Raw genomic sequence first — 21,913 nt, forward strand, 5'->3', positions numbered from 1 at the left:
CACCTTATGTTACTGTCCATTTCTATGGAATGTTCCCATTATGGTTAAGGATGAGATGAAGGCAGCTTGCTACTTTCTCTCTGCTCACGGCTGAGATGCCTGTGGCTTCTGTGCTTATTCATGAGCACTCATCCAGAGCTGTTGGACCTACCTCTGGTTTCTCAGTAGGAGGGGCCAGGGATGATGCCAGGGAGATGTGGGATGTAGCCAGTGCCACCTGAGGAGTGCGCACATCATCTGCTCTTGACTGCCTTAGCTCTTTCATGGCGTCCATGCATGCTGGAAATGTCCACTGGCGGGGGAGGGGGGGAGGATAGCTCGCATCTACTCTATGCATCTCTGTGCCTTCAGTGACATTGAACGACCACTCTGTTCCTCCTCCACATATCGCGCTTTGGTAAACAAAAGGTGTTGACGAGAACTTGGACTACTCAGCCGTTGCCTTAGCACAACCATGTTTTGCCCATGTTTGAACCAATAACCAACTCAGTAGGTGATAGCCATAGTATAGCTACAGCACACGTTGAGCAGAAGTATCCTCCATTCTCTTCATCTGAAGATTGAGCTGTCATGACGTCCGTTTCACCAGTCAGCAGTGTGTGATGCTGCGACACATCACCACCTGTCCAATACATTTCGCTTGAATTATGTACTCTTATATAGGATGGAGAAAGATCTAACGAAACTTGTAGCATCCAGGAAAATATTACGAGAAGATAATCGTCTTGATTTCGGAGAATAAAGAAAAACAATTAAGGAAAGCAAAAATGAGGATGAGAGTTGCTCTTTTAAACAGTGTGGGAGTGAAAAAGGAAGGGAGGCGTATTTGCAGGTGGAGGCAGAATATGGACTTAGTATCGCGGTCACTTTAATTACAAATGGGAGAGGAAGTGGATTGATGAAGACTGATAATTAGACTTCGGGAAAGAGACAGTCCTCTGACTGTAACTTAGTCTCATTTAGCTGTAGAGGGCGCTGACTTTCTCGGTCAGAGCAGATTGATAATAGAACAGGAGAGAGGGAAATAAAGAGCAGAAGGGATCACCGGGGCTCGGGGCGGTGGAACCACAGCGCATTGCTAAGAAATGGCCGGAAGATTGTGCTGGAGCCGAGGTTGGATAGTGCCCGTTCTCATTCTAGGGCTTTGTGCCATTTCTAGCCGGACTGAGGAAGACAGCTTTAGCGCAGAGGTAAAGAAGACATCCAAACTCCGATTGGAGTCAGTTTTCAAGTCGGGTCGCTGCATGTACAGCTGCTACAGTACTCGTACAGACAATCGCACCTTCATATAGCTGTTGCTGATCTGACTGTACATTATTAACAAACACCGGGAAATACAATGTTGATACACGTTATTTCTGTACAGTGTTAAATATGCATGGTTGGACTCGTTAGCCAGTATTAAAGCATGCTAACAAATTGCATATGTTAATCTGCATGTTTTAGTCGATGTTATAGCCATATTGGCTTGAATAATTTCACAGTATTAGTATGCATATATAGTCTTATTGCCCAATTTTGGCAACCCTGTACAGTATTAATCACTGCCGAGTATTACTAGAAATGTTTTGATTCACTGTACAGAATTAATATATATCCTTGAACTCATTAAGTATTAAAACATGCTAATAAACTGCATTGTATTAAAAATATATGGATTTATTCATTGTACAATACTGATGCATATGAATAGATTCATTGATCAGTATTGATGTGGAAGATAGTCTCACTGTACCTCATTAATATACATACATAGTTCCATTATTCAATATTAAAATGGTCTAATAAATTCACAGTATTAAGTTGCATGGCTGTCCTGTCCCTTAACAGTGCAAATACGTTTATAACATTAAGATGCATGCATATGTTTATTATTCAATATTAAAGTGCATTGTTTCATTTGCAATATTAAGATGCATGGGTATACACAACAATACATTTTCCAATAAAGGTATAATATTAAGTTGCATGAATATACTCATTGTCTTATATTGATATGCATGAATTAACTTCATAACAATATACGTGAAAGGATCGGAGCATGAGAATATAAAGGCTTTGGAAGAGAAAAGACAATGTAACGTTTTGAAGCCATTCATTTGTAATCAACAGTACTCTACATCATTAATATACGCAAGTGTTACCCAGCACAATTAGACTGCATTTTATTATGCTAACTGTATGCTGCTTAGGCAATGATCTTAACTGAGCAGTAGTATTGCCATCCATTTACATTATAGTACACTGTTTAATGAACAAATACTGTAGGTTGTGATTATTGTGCAGTGGTAGATTCTGTAAAGTTCACTATACTGTTAGTCTTTATACAAGAGTGACATTAACTAATGTTACTGTTACTCTTTACATTGTTGATAGCAGAGGACCACAATACAAAATTAACAAATACTGATGGAGTCAGGTCAGTAGTTACAGACAGAAAAACTTGTTATTCGGTATAAATAATCAGGCAGTAGTGAGCTCCAAAAGGGTATGTACATTGAAGATTTTACTGGTGCTGCTGAGTGGTTGTGGTTATAACTCAAGGTAATACAGTCATTCTCATCAGATTCTATGTCTGTTACGGTTTTAAGATATTGTTGGTATTCTACTTTAATACTGTACTGGAAGCTTGTGGTTAAAAAAAACAGAGTGAGAGTTAAGGGTAGATACACAGACTGACTGGAGGTGGAAAGTGATGTTCTTCAAGAATTGTTGCTGGAAACACTGTTACTCACAATTTACGTGAATGAATTGCACTGGGAAGTCAGATGTACACTTCTTCACTTTCACTAACTGCTTACTCCAATTCAGGGTCACAGGGAGTTGGATCCTGTTCCGACAGATACAGGGCATTAGGTAGGGTACACCTGGAACGGGAAGCCAGTCCATAACAGGGCACACATTTACATACACAGACTAAGGGGCAATTAAACATGCCAATCCACCTAACCTGCATGTCTTTGGATTATGAGAGGAAACCAGAGCATCCAGCAAAAACCCACGCGTATATGGGGAGAACTCCAGACAGACACCCAAGGCCAGAATCGAACCTAGGTCCCTGGAATTGTGAGGCAGCAGTACTAACCACTGCACCATCATGCTGCCCATCAGATGGGCAAATTTCAAAATTTGTGTGTAACACCAAATTGGAGGTATTGGTTAATACTTTGGATTACTATGACAAAACAAAAGAAGACATTAATAAACTTGTAGAATAAGCATATAGCTGTCACACTAATTTCCATATAGCTAAATGCGATAGGATGCACTTTGGTCGGAAGAATAATAAGACCACTGTCTCCTTTGAAAATAAGACCAAATGAGATAAAGGTACAAAGGGATCTAGGGGTACAGATGCACAAATCTCTAAAAGTAGCAGAACAGTTAATAACGCCATAAAATAAACAAAGCATTGGGATTTATTTCTACAGGGATAAAACTGAGTAGTAGAGAAACCATGTTAAATTTGTATCAAACTTTGGTAGACCACATTTGGTATACTGTGCACAGTTCTGGTTTCCATATTATTCTAAACTATACAGAGATACTGGAGGAGAAACAAAAAGATTTATAAGTAGTATACTAGAATTGTGAGGCTATACCTATCTGGAAAGATTGAACAGGTTAGAATTCTTTCCTTTGGAAAAGAGAAGGCTGATTATGAAACAGTTTGTTTGATTACGAGAAAAAGGCAGCAAAATTTGGGCTATTTGCCTGTAGTTTTGATGCCAATTTGGTACCAAAATAATGTACATGCTCTAAGCACAAACAACTTGAGTGGCATATGCTAGACAGTATTTTGGTAAGGATATTGGCGTGGTTCTCAAGAGGAGTGCCAGAAATATGCAGACCAGGGAGTTTCTTGCTAAATTAACACTGGTGCCGCCATTTTCAACCTCACTGGTCCAGCCAACACCCTCTAGTTAAACATACACAGTTGAACATGCATTCAGCAGCAGAAAGGATGTCCCCATCAGCACTTTCAAAGTGATCATCAGCTACTTTCAGTTTAGTTGCTGATTGATTTCTGCTGGCTCTGCTTTAGCTGGTAGAAATGCTGTGAATTTCTAGTGCTATTTAAAGTTGGTGAAATCGACAGGGAGTGGTGTTGCATATAGGGAAAGTCTTACTCTGAATTCAAGGGCCCTGGTCAAACCACTTGCTCCCAGTCATGGGTGCTATAGTTACCATTCCCCCTGGTCTGCTACATGACAAGGAAATTGAACAGAGACAATACAGAGAAAAATAAACTGCTTGGAAAGGGAAAAGGAGAAGTGGAAGTGGCACCCAAGTCTTCAGGGACTATTTCTCTTCCCTGATGCTAAGTCAAGAGTAGAGTTTACAACAACTCTGTTTTATGAAGGTGTGATCACATGAATCATCCTCCTCTTGCAGACAGACCTGCAGCCTTAAAGCAGGGTGAGAAAGCTGTTGTCAGTAGCTGTCCAAGTAACTATGGCCTTGAGTTCTTCACACCAGGATTCTTCCGGGCAGGAGCAGGTGATAGCTTTAACATTTTCCAGATTTCTGTCCACTGCTGTACATGTGCAGGATTCATATAACTGATGCTCTTTATACCTCATTACCTTCTCTTTAACCTGAGGGTAAGAGGCAGATAATGCAGGTGGCTTCGTCAGAATAATGGGCTGAACATTGAGAAATCAGTGAACATCCCCACTTCTGACCCTATAAGGGAAGGAAGGTAATTGATAAAGCAGTTGAAAACGGTTTGGCCGAGTATACTACCCTGAGGAGCTCCTGCAGCCATGTCCTCGGACTAATATGATAGACCTCCAACAACCATGGCCATCTTCCTTTGTGCTAGGTATGACTTCAACTAATAGACACAATTGACCTGATTCCCATTGACTTCAGTTTTTGCTTGGGCTCCTTTATGCCACACTAGGTAAAATGTTGCCTTGATGTCAAGGGCAGTCATTTGCACCTCACCTTTGGAATTCAGTCTATGGTTTCACCAAGGCTGTAATGAGGTCAGGAGCGAGTTGTCCCAGTGGAACTCAAGCTGAGTATCAGTGAGCAGATTATTGCTGAGCAAGTCTTCCATTTGCTTTTCAGTCTTCAATTTACTCTTGACAGCATGACCTCAGCCCCAGGACAGTCTCATCAATATGACCCCAACAGCGTGACCGCAGCTCCAGGCCTGTCTCTTGGTTCTTCTTGGACAGTCCTTCACTATTCCACTCTGTTCCTTGGCCATCCCTTGTCCTGCCTCTGCCTCCCACCTTCGCTCCCCTATTACCCCCCCTGCCCAGCCTCTATCCCCCCACCCCTGCACTCATCTACCCCCCTCCCCCTCCGCTCAGGTGTTCCCCTGCCCCTCCTGAATTCTGCCTCCATCTCACACCTGCACAGCTTTGATGCAGCTCATGCTACGTGCACCCAATATCTTGCAGCAACGTTCTTAAAGGAAGGTGACCTCCAAATTGTGGATGAACTGAAGATCGTGAGGTGTGCACCACTTCTATATAGTCATGAAACAAACCATTCTAATTATCCACTGGTGGGCACCTAATTATAGGGGGACAGAATTCTGGCAAGTTTGCTTTTAATCAGCATTCATGAGACGTAAATATGATTTCTGACATATGTCAGCGGGAAACTCAAGCCGCCATCAAAGGAGAACAATATTCCAATCGAATTTCCCACTGGCGGCAAACGGAATTTTACCATCATACTAAATTTAGTGTCCCCGCCGCTATGATTTGCGCTGCTGGTGGGAGTGGAAAATTCCACCCTACCTCTGATGGCTGCTGTTGTCTCACAATTGATGGGAACAGTTGAAGATTTGGAATAGCAGGGAGAAACAAGCAATTACTTTCAAAAATCATAGAATCATAGAAACCCTACAGCACAGAGAGAGGCCATTCGGCCCATCGAGTCTGCACCGACCACAATCCCACCCAGGCCCTACCCTCATATCCCTACACATTTACCCACTAATCCCTACGCATCTCAGGGCACTAAGGGCAATTTTTAACCTGGCCAATCAACCTAACCCGCACATCTTTGGACTGTGGGAGGAAACCAGAGCACCCGGAGGAAACCCACGCAGACACGGGAAGAATGTGCAAACTCCACACAGACAGTGACCCAAGCCAGGAATCGAACCCAGGTCCCTGGAGCTGTGAAGCAGCAATGCTAACCGCAGTGCTACCGTGCCGCCCAGAGACACAGAGATATGCACAAATAACTTCAAAAATAACATAGGGATACAGAGAAATATGTTGATAACTGCACGTGATTGCATTTCCAACAGACCATGCACTGATCAATAATGCAGATAAGAACATTTGTAAACAACACACATAGGTAAAATTAAATATTAGTTAATAAAAAGATATTTAAAGAATTTAAAAATAATGCATGATATAAGTACATGGATAACATAAGTGCTCGCAAAGATATTCAAAACTAATTATTACAGCGCAAGTCATTTAAGTGGAAAACATCAAGACACATCAATCTAACTAACAGACAGGTACATATAAATGTATTAATACGATAATGAAATATCTCCTCTCCCTGCCTGGAATCCAGCAGCTGTGAGGTCTGAGTTCTGCATCCTGTGCCTTTTGCTGCAGGCTTATTGTCCTCTGACAAGAGAATGAGGCATTTTCCCTACTGCCTCAGGTGACTTCCTGATCACACCAGATATCAGGCAGGAGAGTCTGCAGCAGAGTCTGTATCCATGCATCGTTTTGCCATGGTTGCTTCGCATCTGTTGAATATTGTTGGCGTGGATAGGAAATGTAGATCATGCATTGTACTTTGGTTATATATATGTCTCTTTCAGGACACAAAATGTACTAAATGTTAAACAAATAGTTGGTCAGTTCATTCAAAGGGCAATTTCTGTCCAAGCTGAAAATTACAAACCTGGCTTTGTTTTTGGGGAAATCAGTAAGAGGTAAGAGTATTATGGTTTCAGTGGCCTGGAATATGCGTCAATGGCTATATAAGTGACAAATGGACTGAGTTCAAAAAGCCACCTCACTGCCATCTTCTCAAGGACAATTAGGGATGGGCAATTAATGCTGGCTGAGTCAGCGATGCCCACATCCCATGAATTTTTTAAAAATGATGTCAGTTAGACTATTGTAAACCTCCAGGGCAAATTTATACTAAAATTTGTTGGAGACTGATTAGAACATGCTGCAGCAAGTGGCGAGTTCAAATCAAGGACAATGTCCAATATGCACCTAAGATGTCAGGGCCTGACTTAGAAAATGTTATTTAATGCTTTTAGAAAGATTACCTGTTTGTGCAGGTTTCCTGATTCTATATATTCAAATGTTTTAACTTTATCTAAGTTAACTATAAATAGTAATGTTTTGCTAATTTTGTAATTAAATCTCATTGCTTATAGTCAACATGATGTGAAAACAAAGGCTGCTCATTATGTTGCACATTTTAAAGGTAACTCTTGGGATGAGTGCATCTCTGGCAAGGCCAGCATTTATTGCCCATCCTAGTTGCCCTTGAGAATGTGGTGGAGGACCTTCCTCTTGAACCGCTGAAGTCTGTGTGGCGTTGGCCCATGATGAAAGAACACAATATATTTCCAAGTTGGGATGGTGTAATACTAATTTCACCTCAGAGGATATTTTGTCAGTAAGTCAACCCAGCTAAGATGAAGTCTACTTTCCACGTTGAGAAGCCATTCAATTCTAGTGAATTATTTTAATGAAGGTGACAGTCTTCCATTTCCGTTACTTGTTTTCCTTCAGTTTTCTTTTATGAACTATTAGGATTATAGGCTGCTAAGTGTAATGGGCTGTACGTCAAAGCTGCCAGCACACAGGGAGATGTAATTATTCTCAAAGCAAATGCTGGGTATATGTGGCTGATCTGGAATTTTAGTCAAAATTCCTGCCATCAGGTAAATATTTCTTAAAGCAAACGGCATTAAACTAGAGAAAAGTAGAAAGGAATTATATAGGATTAACTTTTGTACTAAGTATACCACATCCTTTCTATGTAATTTTTCAATTGAAGGCATCTGATAAATTTTGGGGTGGTATTTAATATGGGTAAATTTTGGGGTGGTATTTAATATGGGTAAAGAGACTTTTGCCCACTGGTTGAAGAGGCAGTGAGAGTCCTGCATTGCCTCTTTTGTGGGAAGGCTTGCCTTGTTAAATGCCAATCAGGCACTCAAATGGACAGTAGTGGGCTTTCCCCAGGATCAAGTACCTTAGGGGCGGAAATATCCACCAGCTGAGAGCTGACAGCCAGTCAATGTCAGCAACTCTTCATTGCTGCAACACCACTGAAGAGGTGGTGGCTGTTGCCAGTACTGTACCCTTCCATGGCCCAGGATCGCTAAGAGACTCAGACCAGAGGTGAGTCATGGCACGTGAGGTATTGTGGAGTAGTGGTCATGGACAAGAAGGGGTAGGAGGGTCATCAATATGGGTATGGATAGGTTTCAGAGGGCCCCCTCTTTCCAATGGCAAGTCCTTCGATCTTTGAATGAGGGCCCCCCAACTTGAAGGCCACAGGAAACTGATACAATTTGCTTGAGTTTCCCACTTTTTATTTGCAAAAATATACTTTAGTAACATAAAATCTGAAAGACATATTACAAAATATTTCCAATTATTGTAACAGTAAAGTATGATGATATTTACATTTTCTCCAGAGATCAAATTGCACTCAGGTGTTTCAGTTCAGCAATGAGAACATTACATATATTTCAATATTTTCATTACAGAGAGCAAAATTCTTTACAAACTATATATTTTGGTCACCTTGCATTCTGAGGTGCTTCAATAAAGTTACACACAGTTAGATTTAAACACACAATCTGAATACTTGCCCCTCCGTGTACATTGGCTGAAAGGCCTTACACACTGGCCTTTACCCATTGCACCTTGGCACCGACTGCCCCAAGCTTCAGTGCACCCCTCAACACGGAGTCCTGGGGCCCTGGAATGTGTCAGTCTGCAATACTAAGTCAAGGACAATTCTTTGTACTAAAAGATCAACAAGTTTCAGGCAGACCATAGAGCGTCTTTCACTGAGTTGATGAGCCTCCAGCAGCAGTTGATGTTTGTCTCTGTATATGTCCCTGGTAATAGCCTGTAGAGTACAGAGTCCTGTGTCAAAAAACTGCTGGAAATGAACCTTGAGAAATAAAACTGCATCTCTCTCCAGACCTTCTTTGCAAAGGCACATTCCACAAGGAACTGTGCGACCATCTCTCCCCATCCACAGCCACCTCTTCAAGGGCAGTGTGAGGTGGTGCAGAGACTTAATGTGTGCATGAAGGATCTGATGGGGAGTGCCCTTCTCACCACCAGTCAAGCTAGGTCTTGATGCTTGTTTGAAAGTTCCGGTGATAAGATGTTCAGCCAAAAGACAGTTTGCCCAAGGAACCATCTAACAGGATCCACCATCTCTTTTTCCCTCAAGGCCTTGAGTTCATTACGTGCAGACCACTTCTTGACTGCCTTGTGGTCAAAGGTGCTTTCCTGAACAAACTTTTCCACAAGGGACAGATGATACAGTACAGTCCAATGCTTGGAGTGTTCCACGGCAAGGTGGCCAGATCCATCCTTCACAACATCAGGGACAGGTAGAACCTTAGTATGTAATGACACTTGATGTTTGCGTACTGAGGATCTGTGTATGGCTTGATGCAGCCACACACAAAGGTGGCAATCAGGATGAGGGCGGTGTTAGGTACGTTTTTTCCTCATCCAAAGACTTGTGCATGGTGTCCCACATGGTGAGTCCCCCACCTAACATTGGGTGAATGCCAGCAGTGGCAGGATGATGTCTGTTATGATCTGGTTAGAGACAAGTAACTTTTTCTTTAAAATAGATGAAGTTTGAAGCCTAGGTACTTACTAAGATAGTAAAGCCACGAGATGCCATGGTCTTAAACAAATGAAATAAACTTTACTGTACAAAGTCAGCAAAGTAAAACAATTTACAATATCTATCTTAGTATTTAACACTCATAATTAACATGAGGTAAATTTGAATAGGCAAACTATGGTCAAATACAGCACACTGCACATTAAATGGTAGAGGCGACCAAGACGGATCTCACAGATTTCCTAGCAACCCACCCAGACATCAGTGAGTTACAAAATCTCATTAAAACCCTGCGTCATGAGGGACTCCAACTCTTCACTTTTGCAAATTTAACCTCTGAATTCCCTAAAAAGCTGCTTTGCCTCAGACTGCCTGAACGACTGATCATCTCCTGATGGTTCAATTTCTTCTTCTGAGACTACCTTCCACAAGATTCACAAAGCTGCACTCCCACCTCTAATTGCTGGCACAATTTCAACTCTTTTACAAACCACAAAGTTCAATAAGCTGGCACTGCCCCTGGATTTTTCTGAACTCCAGTCTCCCAGCCACAACAAGCTATAACTGGCTCCCATGGCTTCTCTGAGCCCCAAGAAGTGACCTTCTCAGCTCCCCAGGACTTCTGAGCTCCAACTTCCTTCAGCCTGCTAGCAGCTCACGACTTCTCTGTGAACTGCAAAACCACACAAGATCTAAACTGCAACTAACCCCCTCTCCCAGCAAATATAGAGATAAATTGAAACCAGAGACCCATCTCCATGTTGACATAACCTTTCAGAGTTTGCTGAATGCTTTTAAACTAATTCAGTTCTAACTCCCAAAGCAATACATCTCTCTGGACTGCACTCCTTTCTAAGCAGTGTACACAACACGGACGGGATTTTATGGCTCCGCTCGTCCCAAAACTAAAATCCCGCCTCAGGTCAACGGACCTTTCCATGGTCCGTCCCTCGTCCCCTCCGATTCCCATGGCAGGCGGGACGATAAAATTTTAGCCCACATCTCCTATTCTTCAGCTATGTTGTGACCTTAAGTAGCTACTCAGCCGTCACCCTTCTATCAGATTAAATGCCCTCCTCACCACCAAACATGCCACGGAAAGGGCATTTAATTCTGTCCTTGCCATGTGTTTGGTCTTCCTGGAGTTCAAAGAAAGTCCCATGCTCACATAGGCTTCAGTTAATAAATCAACTATCAGTTGTAATTCTTCAGAGTGATAACTAACCTGTGCACCCTCATAATATAATAGTTCTATCGCAGAAATGTTTGTTGTCTTGGTTGTGGCCTTAAGGCAGTTAGAGTTGAAGAGTTTGCCATCAATGCAACAAATGTTTACCACAGCTTGTAGTAGAAAGTTGAAAATAGTGTTGGTGGAATGACACTCCCCTGTTTGTTGGCTGTTTTAACAGGGAAGGGGTCTGTGTGTAGCCATTATTTGGTTGTTAGTTGTATACTGTCATGTAGTAGATGGATGATGTTTGTGAACTTAGTTGTGCATCCATCGCTGTGGCACCCTTCAAAGGGCAATTTAGTTCTCCGAGTCAAAGGATTCTGTGAAATCGAAGAAAGCCATCCACAAAGTTTGTTCTCCTTTATTAACACCAACAGATGGGAAAAAGATCCTCAATCATGACCAAAACGGCAATTCATCATCAAAGGTGATATCAAGACCTTCCAATCAACAAAAGCAGCCACTGAGAGAGAACGATGAGTGTTAGAAAGAGAGGATTGCTGCAAGAGCTAACAATCTACCACCATCTCTACCAGTCAATAATTGATTTCCTCACTGTGGAAGAGGCTGCAAAACTAAGATAGAGTTCATAATCCTTCTGTGAGCCCACAGCCAACATTGACATCTCAATTCCAGTAACCCCAACGCCGGCATCTCCACATCATCTCAATTCCACCCAGCCATCTGTCAGAAAGAATCATTGACATGAGCAATTGCATTAGAAATGTAATTTAGAAAAAAATCACTTTACCCAACTAAATTAGCACTTTGAAAAGGACAAAGATGTACATGACTGACGATGCAAAAGAAAAGCTTTTTTGAGCATTTTACAGCACTTGTCTGTTGTGCCATTTCCTCACTTGTTTCTAACTCCCACAGAATAGTAGTAATACATGATGTTGCCCCAAAAATATTCTTGAGATGCCACAAGTCATAAATGAAGTACAGAAACCTGAGCTGGCTAGCACCATTCTGTACTGGTTTAACAAGTGGTGAGCAAAATTATGTCATTTCAATGAATGCAGGATCATTCGGCGGCACGGTAGCACAGTGGTTAGCACTGCTGCTTCACAGCTCCAAGGTCCCGGGTTCGATTCCCAGCTCGGGTCACTGTCTGTGTGGAGTTTGCACATTCTCCTCGTGTCTGCGTGGGTTTCCTCCGGGTGCTCCGGTTTCCTCCCACAGTCCAAAGATGTGCGGGTTAGGTTGATTGGCCAGGTTAAAAATTGCTCCTTAGAGTCCTGTGATGCGTAGGTTAGTGGGATTAGCGGGTAAATATGTGGAGGTAGGGCCTGGGTGGGATTGTGGTCGGTGCAGACTCGATGGGCCGAATGGCCTCCTTCTGCACTGTAGGGTTTCTATGATTTCTATCATTAATTTTGACAAAGACAGCGCTATGAACCATTTTTTTCTGTAACAGGGCATCTAATAGCACCTTAGTCAAATGTACCCTTGCACGTTTAGCTTTATCAATATTTTTCATGGCAAGTTGACAACATCACAATGAGGGAGGAACGGCATTTTACGGCCTCGCTCATCCCAAAACTATAAAATTCCACCCAAAGTCAACGGACCTTCCCATTGTCCACCCTCACGCACTCCGATTCCCGTGGCAGGCGGGGTAACTAGGATCTGAATGAACAGGGAAAGTGAGTGTGTACTCTTCAACCATCACAAGGGCTGAGAAGCGAATAAGGTTGAATTCAATGTCAAATCAAATACAGAGAGAGATAAAAAGGAAAGGAAAACAATTAGATTAAGGAATAGAGAAATAAGAGAGTTGAAAAATATTTTTTACTTTTATCTTCTGAAAATCTCACCTGAAGAAATAAGACTGTACACTTTTTGTAATTAATTTTCTTTTCATTAAAAGGTTATTTATTTCATGAAATGACCAGATTTAACTTCTTTTGATGAAAAAACAACTATCACTGAAATGCAGCAACTTCACACCAGTCCATGCATTTCCATGGTAAGGCAGACAGCAGAATGTTGTGATATCCAGCAATAAGTGCGAGGAATTCGTGGACTTCTTTGCTACTAAGACTAAGACTGTCTGATCAGTTGCCACTGCCTCTTTGTTTCCTCCCATTAGTCCATCGGGCCAAACTTCCTCGAAAGCGACCCCCTGCTCTAGCCCTGATTGCATATCTTTCTCTATTTTTTTCGCCCATCTCCCTTCATACCTTCTCCAAACTTACTTGTCTATGAAACTCACCTCTTGCCCTTGAGGCCCATTTCTACTAAACTACTGACCACCCAACTCTGTTCCTGGTTACCATGTTAGCTAATATCGATAATGGTTCTCTTCAGATATTGTCCTATTCTTCTTTAAACCTGCTGTCATTAATCCTTTTTTGAAAAAAATAATTCTTGACCTCACTAACTTTGCAAACTACTGCCTCAGCTTCAACCTCCCTGTCCTCTGCAAAGTCCTTGAACCTGTTGTCACCTCCCAAATCCCTGAAAGTTGGCACCCAGGTTGATAGGGTTGTTAAGAAGGCGTACGGTGTGTTAGCTTTTATTGGTAGAGGGATTGAGTTTCGGAGCCAGGAGGTCATGCTGCAACTGTACAAAACTCTGGTGCGGCCGCATTTGGAGTATTGCGTACAGTTCTGGTCGCCGTATTATAGGAAAGATGTGGAAGTGTTGGAAAGGGTGCAGAGGAGATTTACCAGGATGTTGCCTGGTATGGTGGGAAAATCGTATGAGGAAAGGCTGAGGGGCTTGAGGTTGTTTTCGTTAGAAGAAGGTTAAGAGGTGACTTAATAGAGGCATACAAGATGATCAGAGGATTAGATAGTGTGGATAGTGAGAGCCTTTCTCCCCGTATGGTGATGGCTAGCACGAGGGGACATAGCTTTAAATTGAGGGGTGAGAGATATAGGACAGATGTTAGAGGTAGGTTCTTTACTCAGAGAGTAGTAAGGGCGTGGAATGCCCTGCCTGCAGCAGTAGTGGACTCGTCAACATTAAGAGCATTCAAATGGTTATTGGATAAACATATGGATGATATTGGAATAGTGTAGATTAGAGGGGCTTTAGATTGGTTCCACTGGTCGGCGCAACATCAAAGGCCGAAGGGCCTGTACTGCGCTGTAATGTTCTATGTTCTAAATCCATGCTTTTATTTTCCCGAGGTTGATTTAATCCCTCCACCAGACTTTCTTCATTGCTACAGTACTGAAACTGCTCTAGTCACAAATGACATTCTATGTGGCCATGACTGTAGTAAACTATCCCTCCTCATCCTTCTCGATCTGTCTAGAGTCGTTGACACGGATGACCAGATCATCCTCTTCCAACACCATTCTGCTGTTGCCCAGTCACAATTGTTATGGTATTAGCTTTCAGCAAGTTTAGGTTCATACCTTTATGTTTTTGCTTTTCTGTAAAGTGGAAATAATTACCTTTATTTATCACCGGAATATATTTTTGCTGAGTACTTAAAAAAATCTCCTTAAAAATCCTCCACTGTTCCTCAGCTGTCCTACCTACCAGTCTGCTCGCCCAGTCTACATTAGCCAATTCTGCCCTCATCCTATCGTACTCCCCTCTGTTCAAGCAGAGACACTGGTTTGGGACCCTACTTTCTCACCCTCCATCTGTATCAGAAATTCAACCATATTATGATCACTCAACCCAAGAGGATCCCTCACAAGAAGATCCTTAATTCTACCTGTCTCATTACACAGTACCAGATCTAAGATAACTCGCTCTCTCGTAGGTTCTGTAACATACTGTTCAATGAAACTATCCCAACAGCATTCCAAGAACTCTTCCTCAAGCCCTCCACGTCCAATTTGAGTCGACCAATCAATATGCAGGTTAAAATCCCCCATGACTACTGCCGTTCCGTTTTTGCACGCATCCATTATTTGCTTGTTTATAGCCCTCCCCACCTCTAAGTTATTATTTGGGGGCCTACAGACCACGCCTACCAGTGTCTTTTCCCCCTTACTATTCCTTACCTCCACCCGCAACGATTCCACGTTTTGCTCCTTAGAGCCTATGTCGTCTCTCACTACCGTCCTGATATTATCCTTTATTAACAGAGCTACCCCATCTCCTTTTTCTATCTGTCTATCCTTCCTAAATGTCTGATACCCCTGGATATTCAGTTCCCAGTCCCGGTCACCCTGCAACCACGTTTCTGTGATGGCCATTAGATTATACTCATTTGTATGGATTTGTGCCATCAACTCATTTACTTTGTTTCGAATGCTTCGTGCATTCAGGCAAAGTGTCTTTATGCCAGCCTTTATCTGGACCCAGTTTGTTGAAACGCTACTAACATCTCCCGAGCCCTCTACTCCTTTAACCATTTGAATGTCCTCAACATTAACCTGCACTTGTACCAGGCTGCAAGAACAGTGTGGGAGTGTCGGTGATGGGTAGCTATCCTGCTTCATGAGGCATAGAGACCTTCTCACTTGGGTGAGGGTAAACGCTATGAAACTTACAACACTCACTCTGCCAATGGTGTGAGGCAGAAGGGATTACTGGACAGGAAGATTAACGCCACTTCTCTGCGAACTCTGACTGCCAGGTACAGCAGTGAGAGTGCATTGATTGCTCTCATGCAAGGCTGCTTAACTGCTCAGCATTGAAATCCCTGAAGAAGGAGGCTGCCCTCTAGGGAATTGCTTGAAAAGCTAATTGCATACCTCTCAAGATTCAGCTGGTTCTTGTCAAGAACTAACTGACAATTCTTTGAGGAGTTCAACATGCCAGTTTAATATCCAGAGTTGGATCTAATTGCACAGTCTGGAGACCAAGGTTAACCCCTTGGAACACCAAGCCCCAAGAATATAGACTTAGCACTTACAGCTAAGAATGATTGCAAAATGCTTCACCTTATCTTTTGCATTTACACGCTGGGTTCTGCCATCATTGAAGGTGGGGTTTTTGGAGCTTTCTCCTTTAGTTAGTTGTTTAATTGTCCATCACCATTCATTATTGAATTTGGCAGGACTGCAGAACCTTGATCTAATCTGTTTATTCTGGGATTGCTTAGCTCTGTCTATAACACGTTGCTTTGCTTTTGACGTGCATGTTGTCCTGAATTGTAGCTTCACCAGCTTGGTATCACATATATATGTATGCCGAGTTTTGAGCTGCTAGATCTGTTATAGATTTCCAATATCCTATTTCACTTGCTGTTTGTGTCTCAGAACATTATGGAGACTGTCCTTAGTATGAAGATTGGAAGATGGGTTTTGCAAGGGCTATGCAGTGGACATTCCCAACAATACTGTCATGGACAGACACATCTGTGACAGGTAGATTGGTGAGGATGATTCAAGTAGTTTGAGAGTGCAAGATGGTGGTTCTCCACTGTTACTTCGAAACTAGCTTCCTGGTGGGAAGAGGAAGTAGGTGGGTAGGGGATAAGTGAGTTAGTGGGGAGGGTATGGGTGAGCAGGGGCATAGGTGGCTAAGTGGACCAAGGCTGAGATCTGAAGAATTCTTCGTACTCATCCATACCATTGAGAAACTACAACAAAGTTTCTGCATGCATGGGATACCTGAAGTCCTGACAACGGCACTGCCTTTACAAGTGTTATGTATGTTGGGGCTTAGCCCCTTTAAGGGAACAGGTCAGTGAGCTGTGGAGTGAGCTGGCTGGGACTGCTCTGAGTGGACAGTCAATGTTTGGAGTGTGGAGCGAGTAGATTGAATAAAGATCTGTGTTCCCTGATACCTGGCTGTGGACTAGTTCTTGAGGAGACACCTCAGTACTAAGAGATTTAACACTGGCGATGAAGTTTGGAGTGTTCGACGGTTCATAAACTGAAAGACAGGAACCTTCAACATGGATCATCTGGAGATCCACAGTGCACTGTAAAGAAGGAAACCCTCGGCGGATGGGACGAGTTAAACAATTTTCCAGTACGTTCAATTATGCTTCGGACAGTTAGTCTTTGATGAAAGTCATGAACATTCTGTGAAGACGGTACTTATTTACATTTTTCTGGCTGGAGAATTACTTTCTGTTTTGAGAAATGTTGATGCGCAATAGGTTTAATGAAATTCCTCAAATCATGGGGGCAATTCTCCCAAAAGTGCTGAATTGGTGGGAAAATTATTCTCGATCACGACTGTTTTCTCAGTTCAACTTCACACGTGAATCTCCCCACTCTGTGCACTGCAGGGGTCCCAATCGTGAATCTCATTAAAAACCCAGGAGGGTGGGGCCTATTCGCGCCAGAATCTGACAGGTCTGAAACTCTGCGCATGCGCAGTGGTCCCGATCTGTCAGTCTCCCTATTTGCTGGCCAGCTCGATCGCTGACCAGCCCGGGACCCCATAGTGCTGCCCCCCCCAGCACCCCCCACGGCCTGATCGTGGCCCCCACAACAATTCTCAGGCCAGCCCTGATCCCGCCCCTGGCCCAGAGCGCCCCGATGTCCATCCCACCTCCCCCCAGCAGTGGCGATCCCCCCACCCCACTGACCCCACCCCGGGTCAGACCACCAGCCCGGGAGGCAGGCCCCTCCCCCGGCAGACCACTCGCGCCTCCCCCGGCCCGTCCCAATCGCTGCCTTCCCTCCATCCCAGGCCGATTGCCATGCAGAGTGGCAGCGGGACCCCCCACCCCACCGATCACCCCAGGCCCCACCCACAGTAGGCCCCACCCCCTTGGCACTGCCCGATGCCCGATGGGCAGTGCCAAGGTGCCCCCTAGGCATGGGCACTTTGCCCCTTGGGCAGTGCTGGGGGGACAGGCTGGCACTGCCAGGGTGCCCATGCCCAGGGGGCTGCACCCCTTGCCACCCGAACCCCTGGGGGGCCCGATTGCCCCCCCCTTCATACTGGCGTGTCTCCCGCTTGTTCCCCGAATGTGGGGAGCTACTCTAACCCCGCCGGAATGAAGTACTCCTGGCAGGGTGGGAGATTCAATTGGAACCGGCAAGTTCCTGATAATGAAATGCTAAACATATTTAAACTACATTAAAAAAAGATTCAAATGGCTTACCTCTCTTCCCGCCAGTTTCCAGCGTGGTCTGGACTGTTCTCCGGCTCTGGAGACGCGTATGCGTTCCCGGTGCATGCGCAAATCCCAGAAAAAGGCCGACGACGCGCATCTCCCAGCCCAACCTGGCAGAAAAGTTGCGGGTCACGATGGGAGAATCGCCACCTCTGTGTCTAATTCAAGCAGCATAAGACGGAAGGGTTTGGGTGGTGTGTGGATGGAGCATTACAGTCCAAACATTGATAATGATGCAGACCTCTACCCCAGAAGTTCCCAGTAATGTGATACTCTATAGAGATATTTAGCTTACCACGGAGCTAAGAGGGCATCATGAGAAACAGCAAGTGGACGGACTTGGGAGCCGTCAATGGTTGAAAGTCAGTCTCCATGACTGTCGCTGGCATCAGGTTGCTGGCGATCGAAGGAAGACTCAGTCGTTGGGTGATTGCAATACAATGCTTGGGGAGAAGCGGGTGCAGGAGCCAGCGTGGGGAATAAAAGCAGGCTTTGGGCCGAGTTCAGGAGCAGGAAAACACCTGCCGTTGATAAAGAAAAATGGTGGAAAAAGCACCGAGTTTCAGACCTTCAGGCTTTCTGATGAAGGACAGCGCACTATCACCCTTCATTGAATGGGTTGGCTGAACGAGCGGTGCAGACGTTAATGTTCGGCATGAAAAAGCAACCTGCAGCGTCCATAGATTTTTGTTTGACTATAGGACTACCCCTCACACAATGACCGGAATTGTCCAGAGGAATTGTTAATGGGACGGTGGCATCGGACAAGATTAAACCTACTGCTCCCAAACCTGGCAGGGAGGGTGGAGTCCCAACAAGAGAATCAGAAGAAGAACTATGATTCTGCGAGGATAGAAAGAACATTCAAAACCGGTGACCTAATCCACACGAGGAACTTCGGGAACAGCTACAGTTGGGTCCCCGGGATCATAACGGAAGCAAAGGGGCCTGTGTCATATAAGGTCCAAGTGCAAGACAAAATTGTCAGGAAGCACCTGGACCATCTCAGGAGTAGGGAACCCAGGCCAGTGCAGGCCCCATTACCAGCCATGGGGCCAACCACTGCCAGCGCCGAACCATGACTAGACGTCGACCCTACACTTGCGCCTCCGGGTGATGAGGACATGGATTCTGAGATGGAAGCAGAAGAGACTGGCGCCCCAACTGAAGCAATTCCCCAGGAAGAACCAGCATCAGTGGCTTTACAACCCTCCTTTTGGAAGCAAAGGTCTCCAATCCGTTTCACACCCCCAATCCAGTCCTGCCTCCAGTTGACCCCAGGCCAATCGCCCGCCCATGGTGGGGGTGTTGAGGAAGAAACAAACTTGCGGGGGGGGGGGGGGGGGGGGGGGGGAGTCATGAACACCATGGGGGATTGTCAATAGATCTCCCTGTGGGTCTCGTAGAATACAAGCTCCTCTATTAGGCGAGTGGAAGCTCATCCAATAGGGAAGGAGCAGGGGGTTTAAAACCAGCTGGCTCCACTTCGGCCGGCAGTCAAAAGACTTCAGGACTGACTGTAATCTACAGCCACTGAGCGGCACTTTGAGCATGTTGTTAATAAAGGGTGATGGTAATGGAAGACTGGCCTTGATAAGATTATTACATTTTAGCTTTGTCCAAAGTTAGTCTAAGGAGCTCGGAAATTAGAAGTTTCAATTTTTTGATAATGAGGGTGAACAGCCAGCAGTCATGTTCCACATAGACATGGGCAGAAAGCGAGATAAGTTCCTGCAGTCAAAATTTGGGGAGCTAAGTCGGAAATTAGCAAGCACACCTCAAAAGTAACAATCTTTGTATTACTGTTAGTATCATATGTAATTGAGAATGGAAATAGGAGGATCGAGCCCGAGGGAGGGCTTTAGATTTCTGAGACATTGAGATCATAGAATCATAGAATCCCTACAGTGCAGAAGGAGACCATTTGGCCCATCGAGCCTGCACCGACCACAATCCCACCCAGGCTGCATCCCCGTAACCTCATGTATTTACACTGCTAATCCCCCTGACACGAAGGGACAATTTAGTATAGCCAATCCATCTAACCCGCACATCAGTTCGAAAGGAAATGGGACCTGGACTGGCTGGGTGAGTTGCACCAATTTCCTTGAGGGGTGATTTGCCAGGGAGGGTTTAAACTAACTTGACAGGATTGAGGGAACCAGTAGGTAATACTAGAGAGGGATACCAATGTGAAAATATATTGGGAGAAAGAGATAGTTATAAGTAGAAAATAGTATGGTGTTAGGTGGGTTCAATTTAAGAGGGAACGTAATTAAGTCTAAGTTAGCTTACAGTGCGTGCATGTGAATGGGAGAGCGATAAATAAGATTGCTGATTTGCAATCACAGATAGCTATGTGAAATACAATGTTTTGGCCATAACTGCGACCTGGCTCAAAGAAGGGCAAGATTGAATATTAAATATTCCTGGATACAAGGTGTTCGGAAAATATAAGAAAGCAAGGAAAGGAGGAAGGCTGGCAGTATTGATTAAGAAAGAAGAATACTGCAATGCTGGAGAGAGAAGATGTCCTTGAGGCATCAACAACAGAATCCGTTTGCCTGGAGCTATGGAACAAAAGAAGTGTAATTACATTGCTCAATGTAGATTATATGCCTTCAATTAGTGGGAAAGATGTAGAGAAACAAATTTGCAAGGAAATTACAGAGAAGTGCAAAAATTATAGAGTAGGGGACTTTCATTCTCCAAATATAGGCTGGGATGGTAGTAGTGTAAAGGGCAGAGAAGGGCAAGAGTTCCTAGAGTATGTTTTGGGGCATTTTCAACAGCAGTATGTTTCCATTCCAACATAATTTTTGGTTAGGTTGATTGGCCATGCTAAAATTGTCCCTTTGTGTCCTGAGATGCGTAGATTAGAGAGATTAGCGGATAAAATATGTAGGGATATGGGGGTAGGGCCTGGGTGGGATTGTGGTCGGTGCAGACTCGATGGGCCAAATGGCCTCTTTCTGCATTGTAGGGTTTCTATGATTTCTATGATTCTATAACAAGAGGCATTGCTGGACCTGGTTCTTGGGAATGAGGTGGGCCAGTGGATCAAGTGTCAGTAGGGGAACATTTAAGGGACAGTAATCATTGTATCATAAGATTTATGTTGGCTATGAAAGAGGGCAATGAGCAATCCTGAGTAAGAATAACTAACTGGGAGAAAGCCAGCTTCAATGTGGTAAGAATGGATCTGGAGCAGAGAAATTGGAATCAAAGATTGGCAGGCATAACTGTAACTGAATTGAACGATGAGCTACTTTTAAAGAATAGCAAGTTAAACTACAGTCAAGATATTTTCCCACAAAAGGGAAAGGTAGGGCAAATATATCCAGAGCTTCACAGATGAAAAGAGAAATAAATAAAGATGAAGCATAAAAAGTGAGGTTATGTCAGGTGTATGATACAATTGAGAACTAGGCCAAATATCGAAGGACCCTAGTTTTACAAATTATTTCACATGGTTATTTGCTCTCGCATTAGTGATCAGTTTCTTGCTGTTTTCTGCATTGCCTTTTGGCCCTATGTGCTCCTCCTGTGTTGAGATAACCAGATTTGTACACAGAATCTTAGAATTGTTTAGCGCAGAATGAGACCATACAGCAAATTCTGCCTGCGTCAGCTCTATGAAAGATCTAAAATAAAAGCAAAATACCACGGATGCTGAAATAAAAACAGAAAATGCTGCAAAAACTTAGCAGTCCTGACAGCATCTGTAGAGACAGAAACAGATGTTTCGAGTCCAGTGTGAGTCTTCTCTTTGCCAGACCAGTTGAGTTTTTCCAACATGTTCTGTTTTTATTATCTGTGGAAGATCTATTGGCTTAGCACCATTTTCA

At 43.8% G+C, this 21,913-nt stretch overlaps 1 protein-coding gene across 1 annotated transcript in view; it reads left to right on the forward strand.

Annotated features, from left to right (window-relative positions):
* Nucleotides 1-986: 986 nt before the first annotated feature.
* Nucleotides 987-21,913, forward strand: part of LOC144492727 (matrix metalloproteinase-15-like) — an 84,164-nt gene continuing 63,237 nt past the window's right edge. The window contains exon 1 of the mRNA XM_078211090.1: nt 987-1,190. Coding sequence (XP_078067216.1) covers nt 1,086-1,190 — 105 coding nt within the window. The 5' untranslated portion in view covers nt 987-1,085. The remainder of the gene's footprint in view (nt 1,191-21,913) is intronic.

This window comes from Mustelus asterias, chromosome 4 (assembly GCF_964213995.1).
Source record: "Mustelus asterias chromosome 4, sMusAst1.hap1.1, whole genome shotgun sequence".
In the NCBI taxonomy this organism is placed as follows: domain Eukaryota; kingdom Metazoa; phylum Chordata; class Chondrichthyes; order Carcharhiniformes; family Triakidae; genus Mustelus; species Mustelus asterias.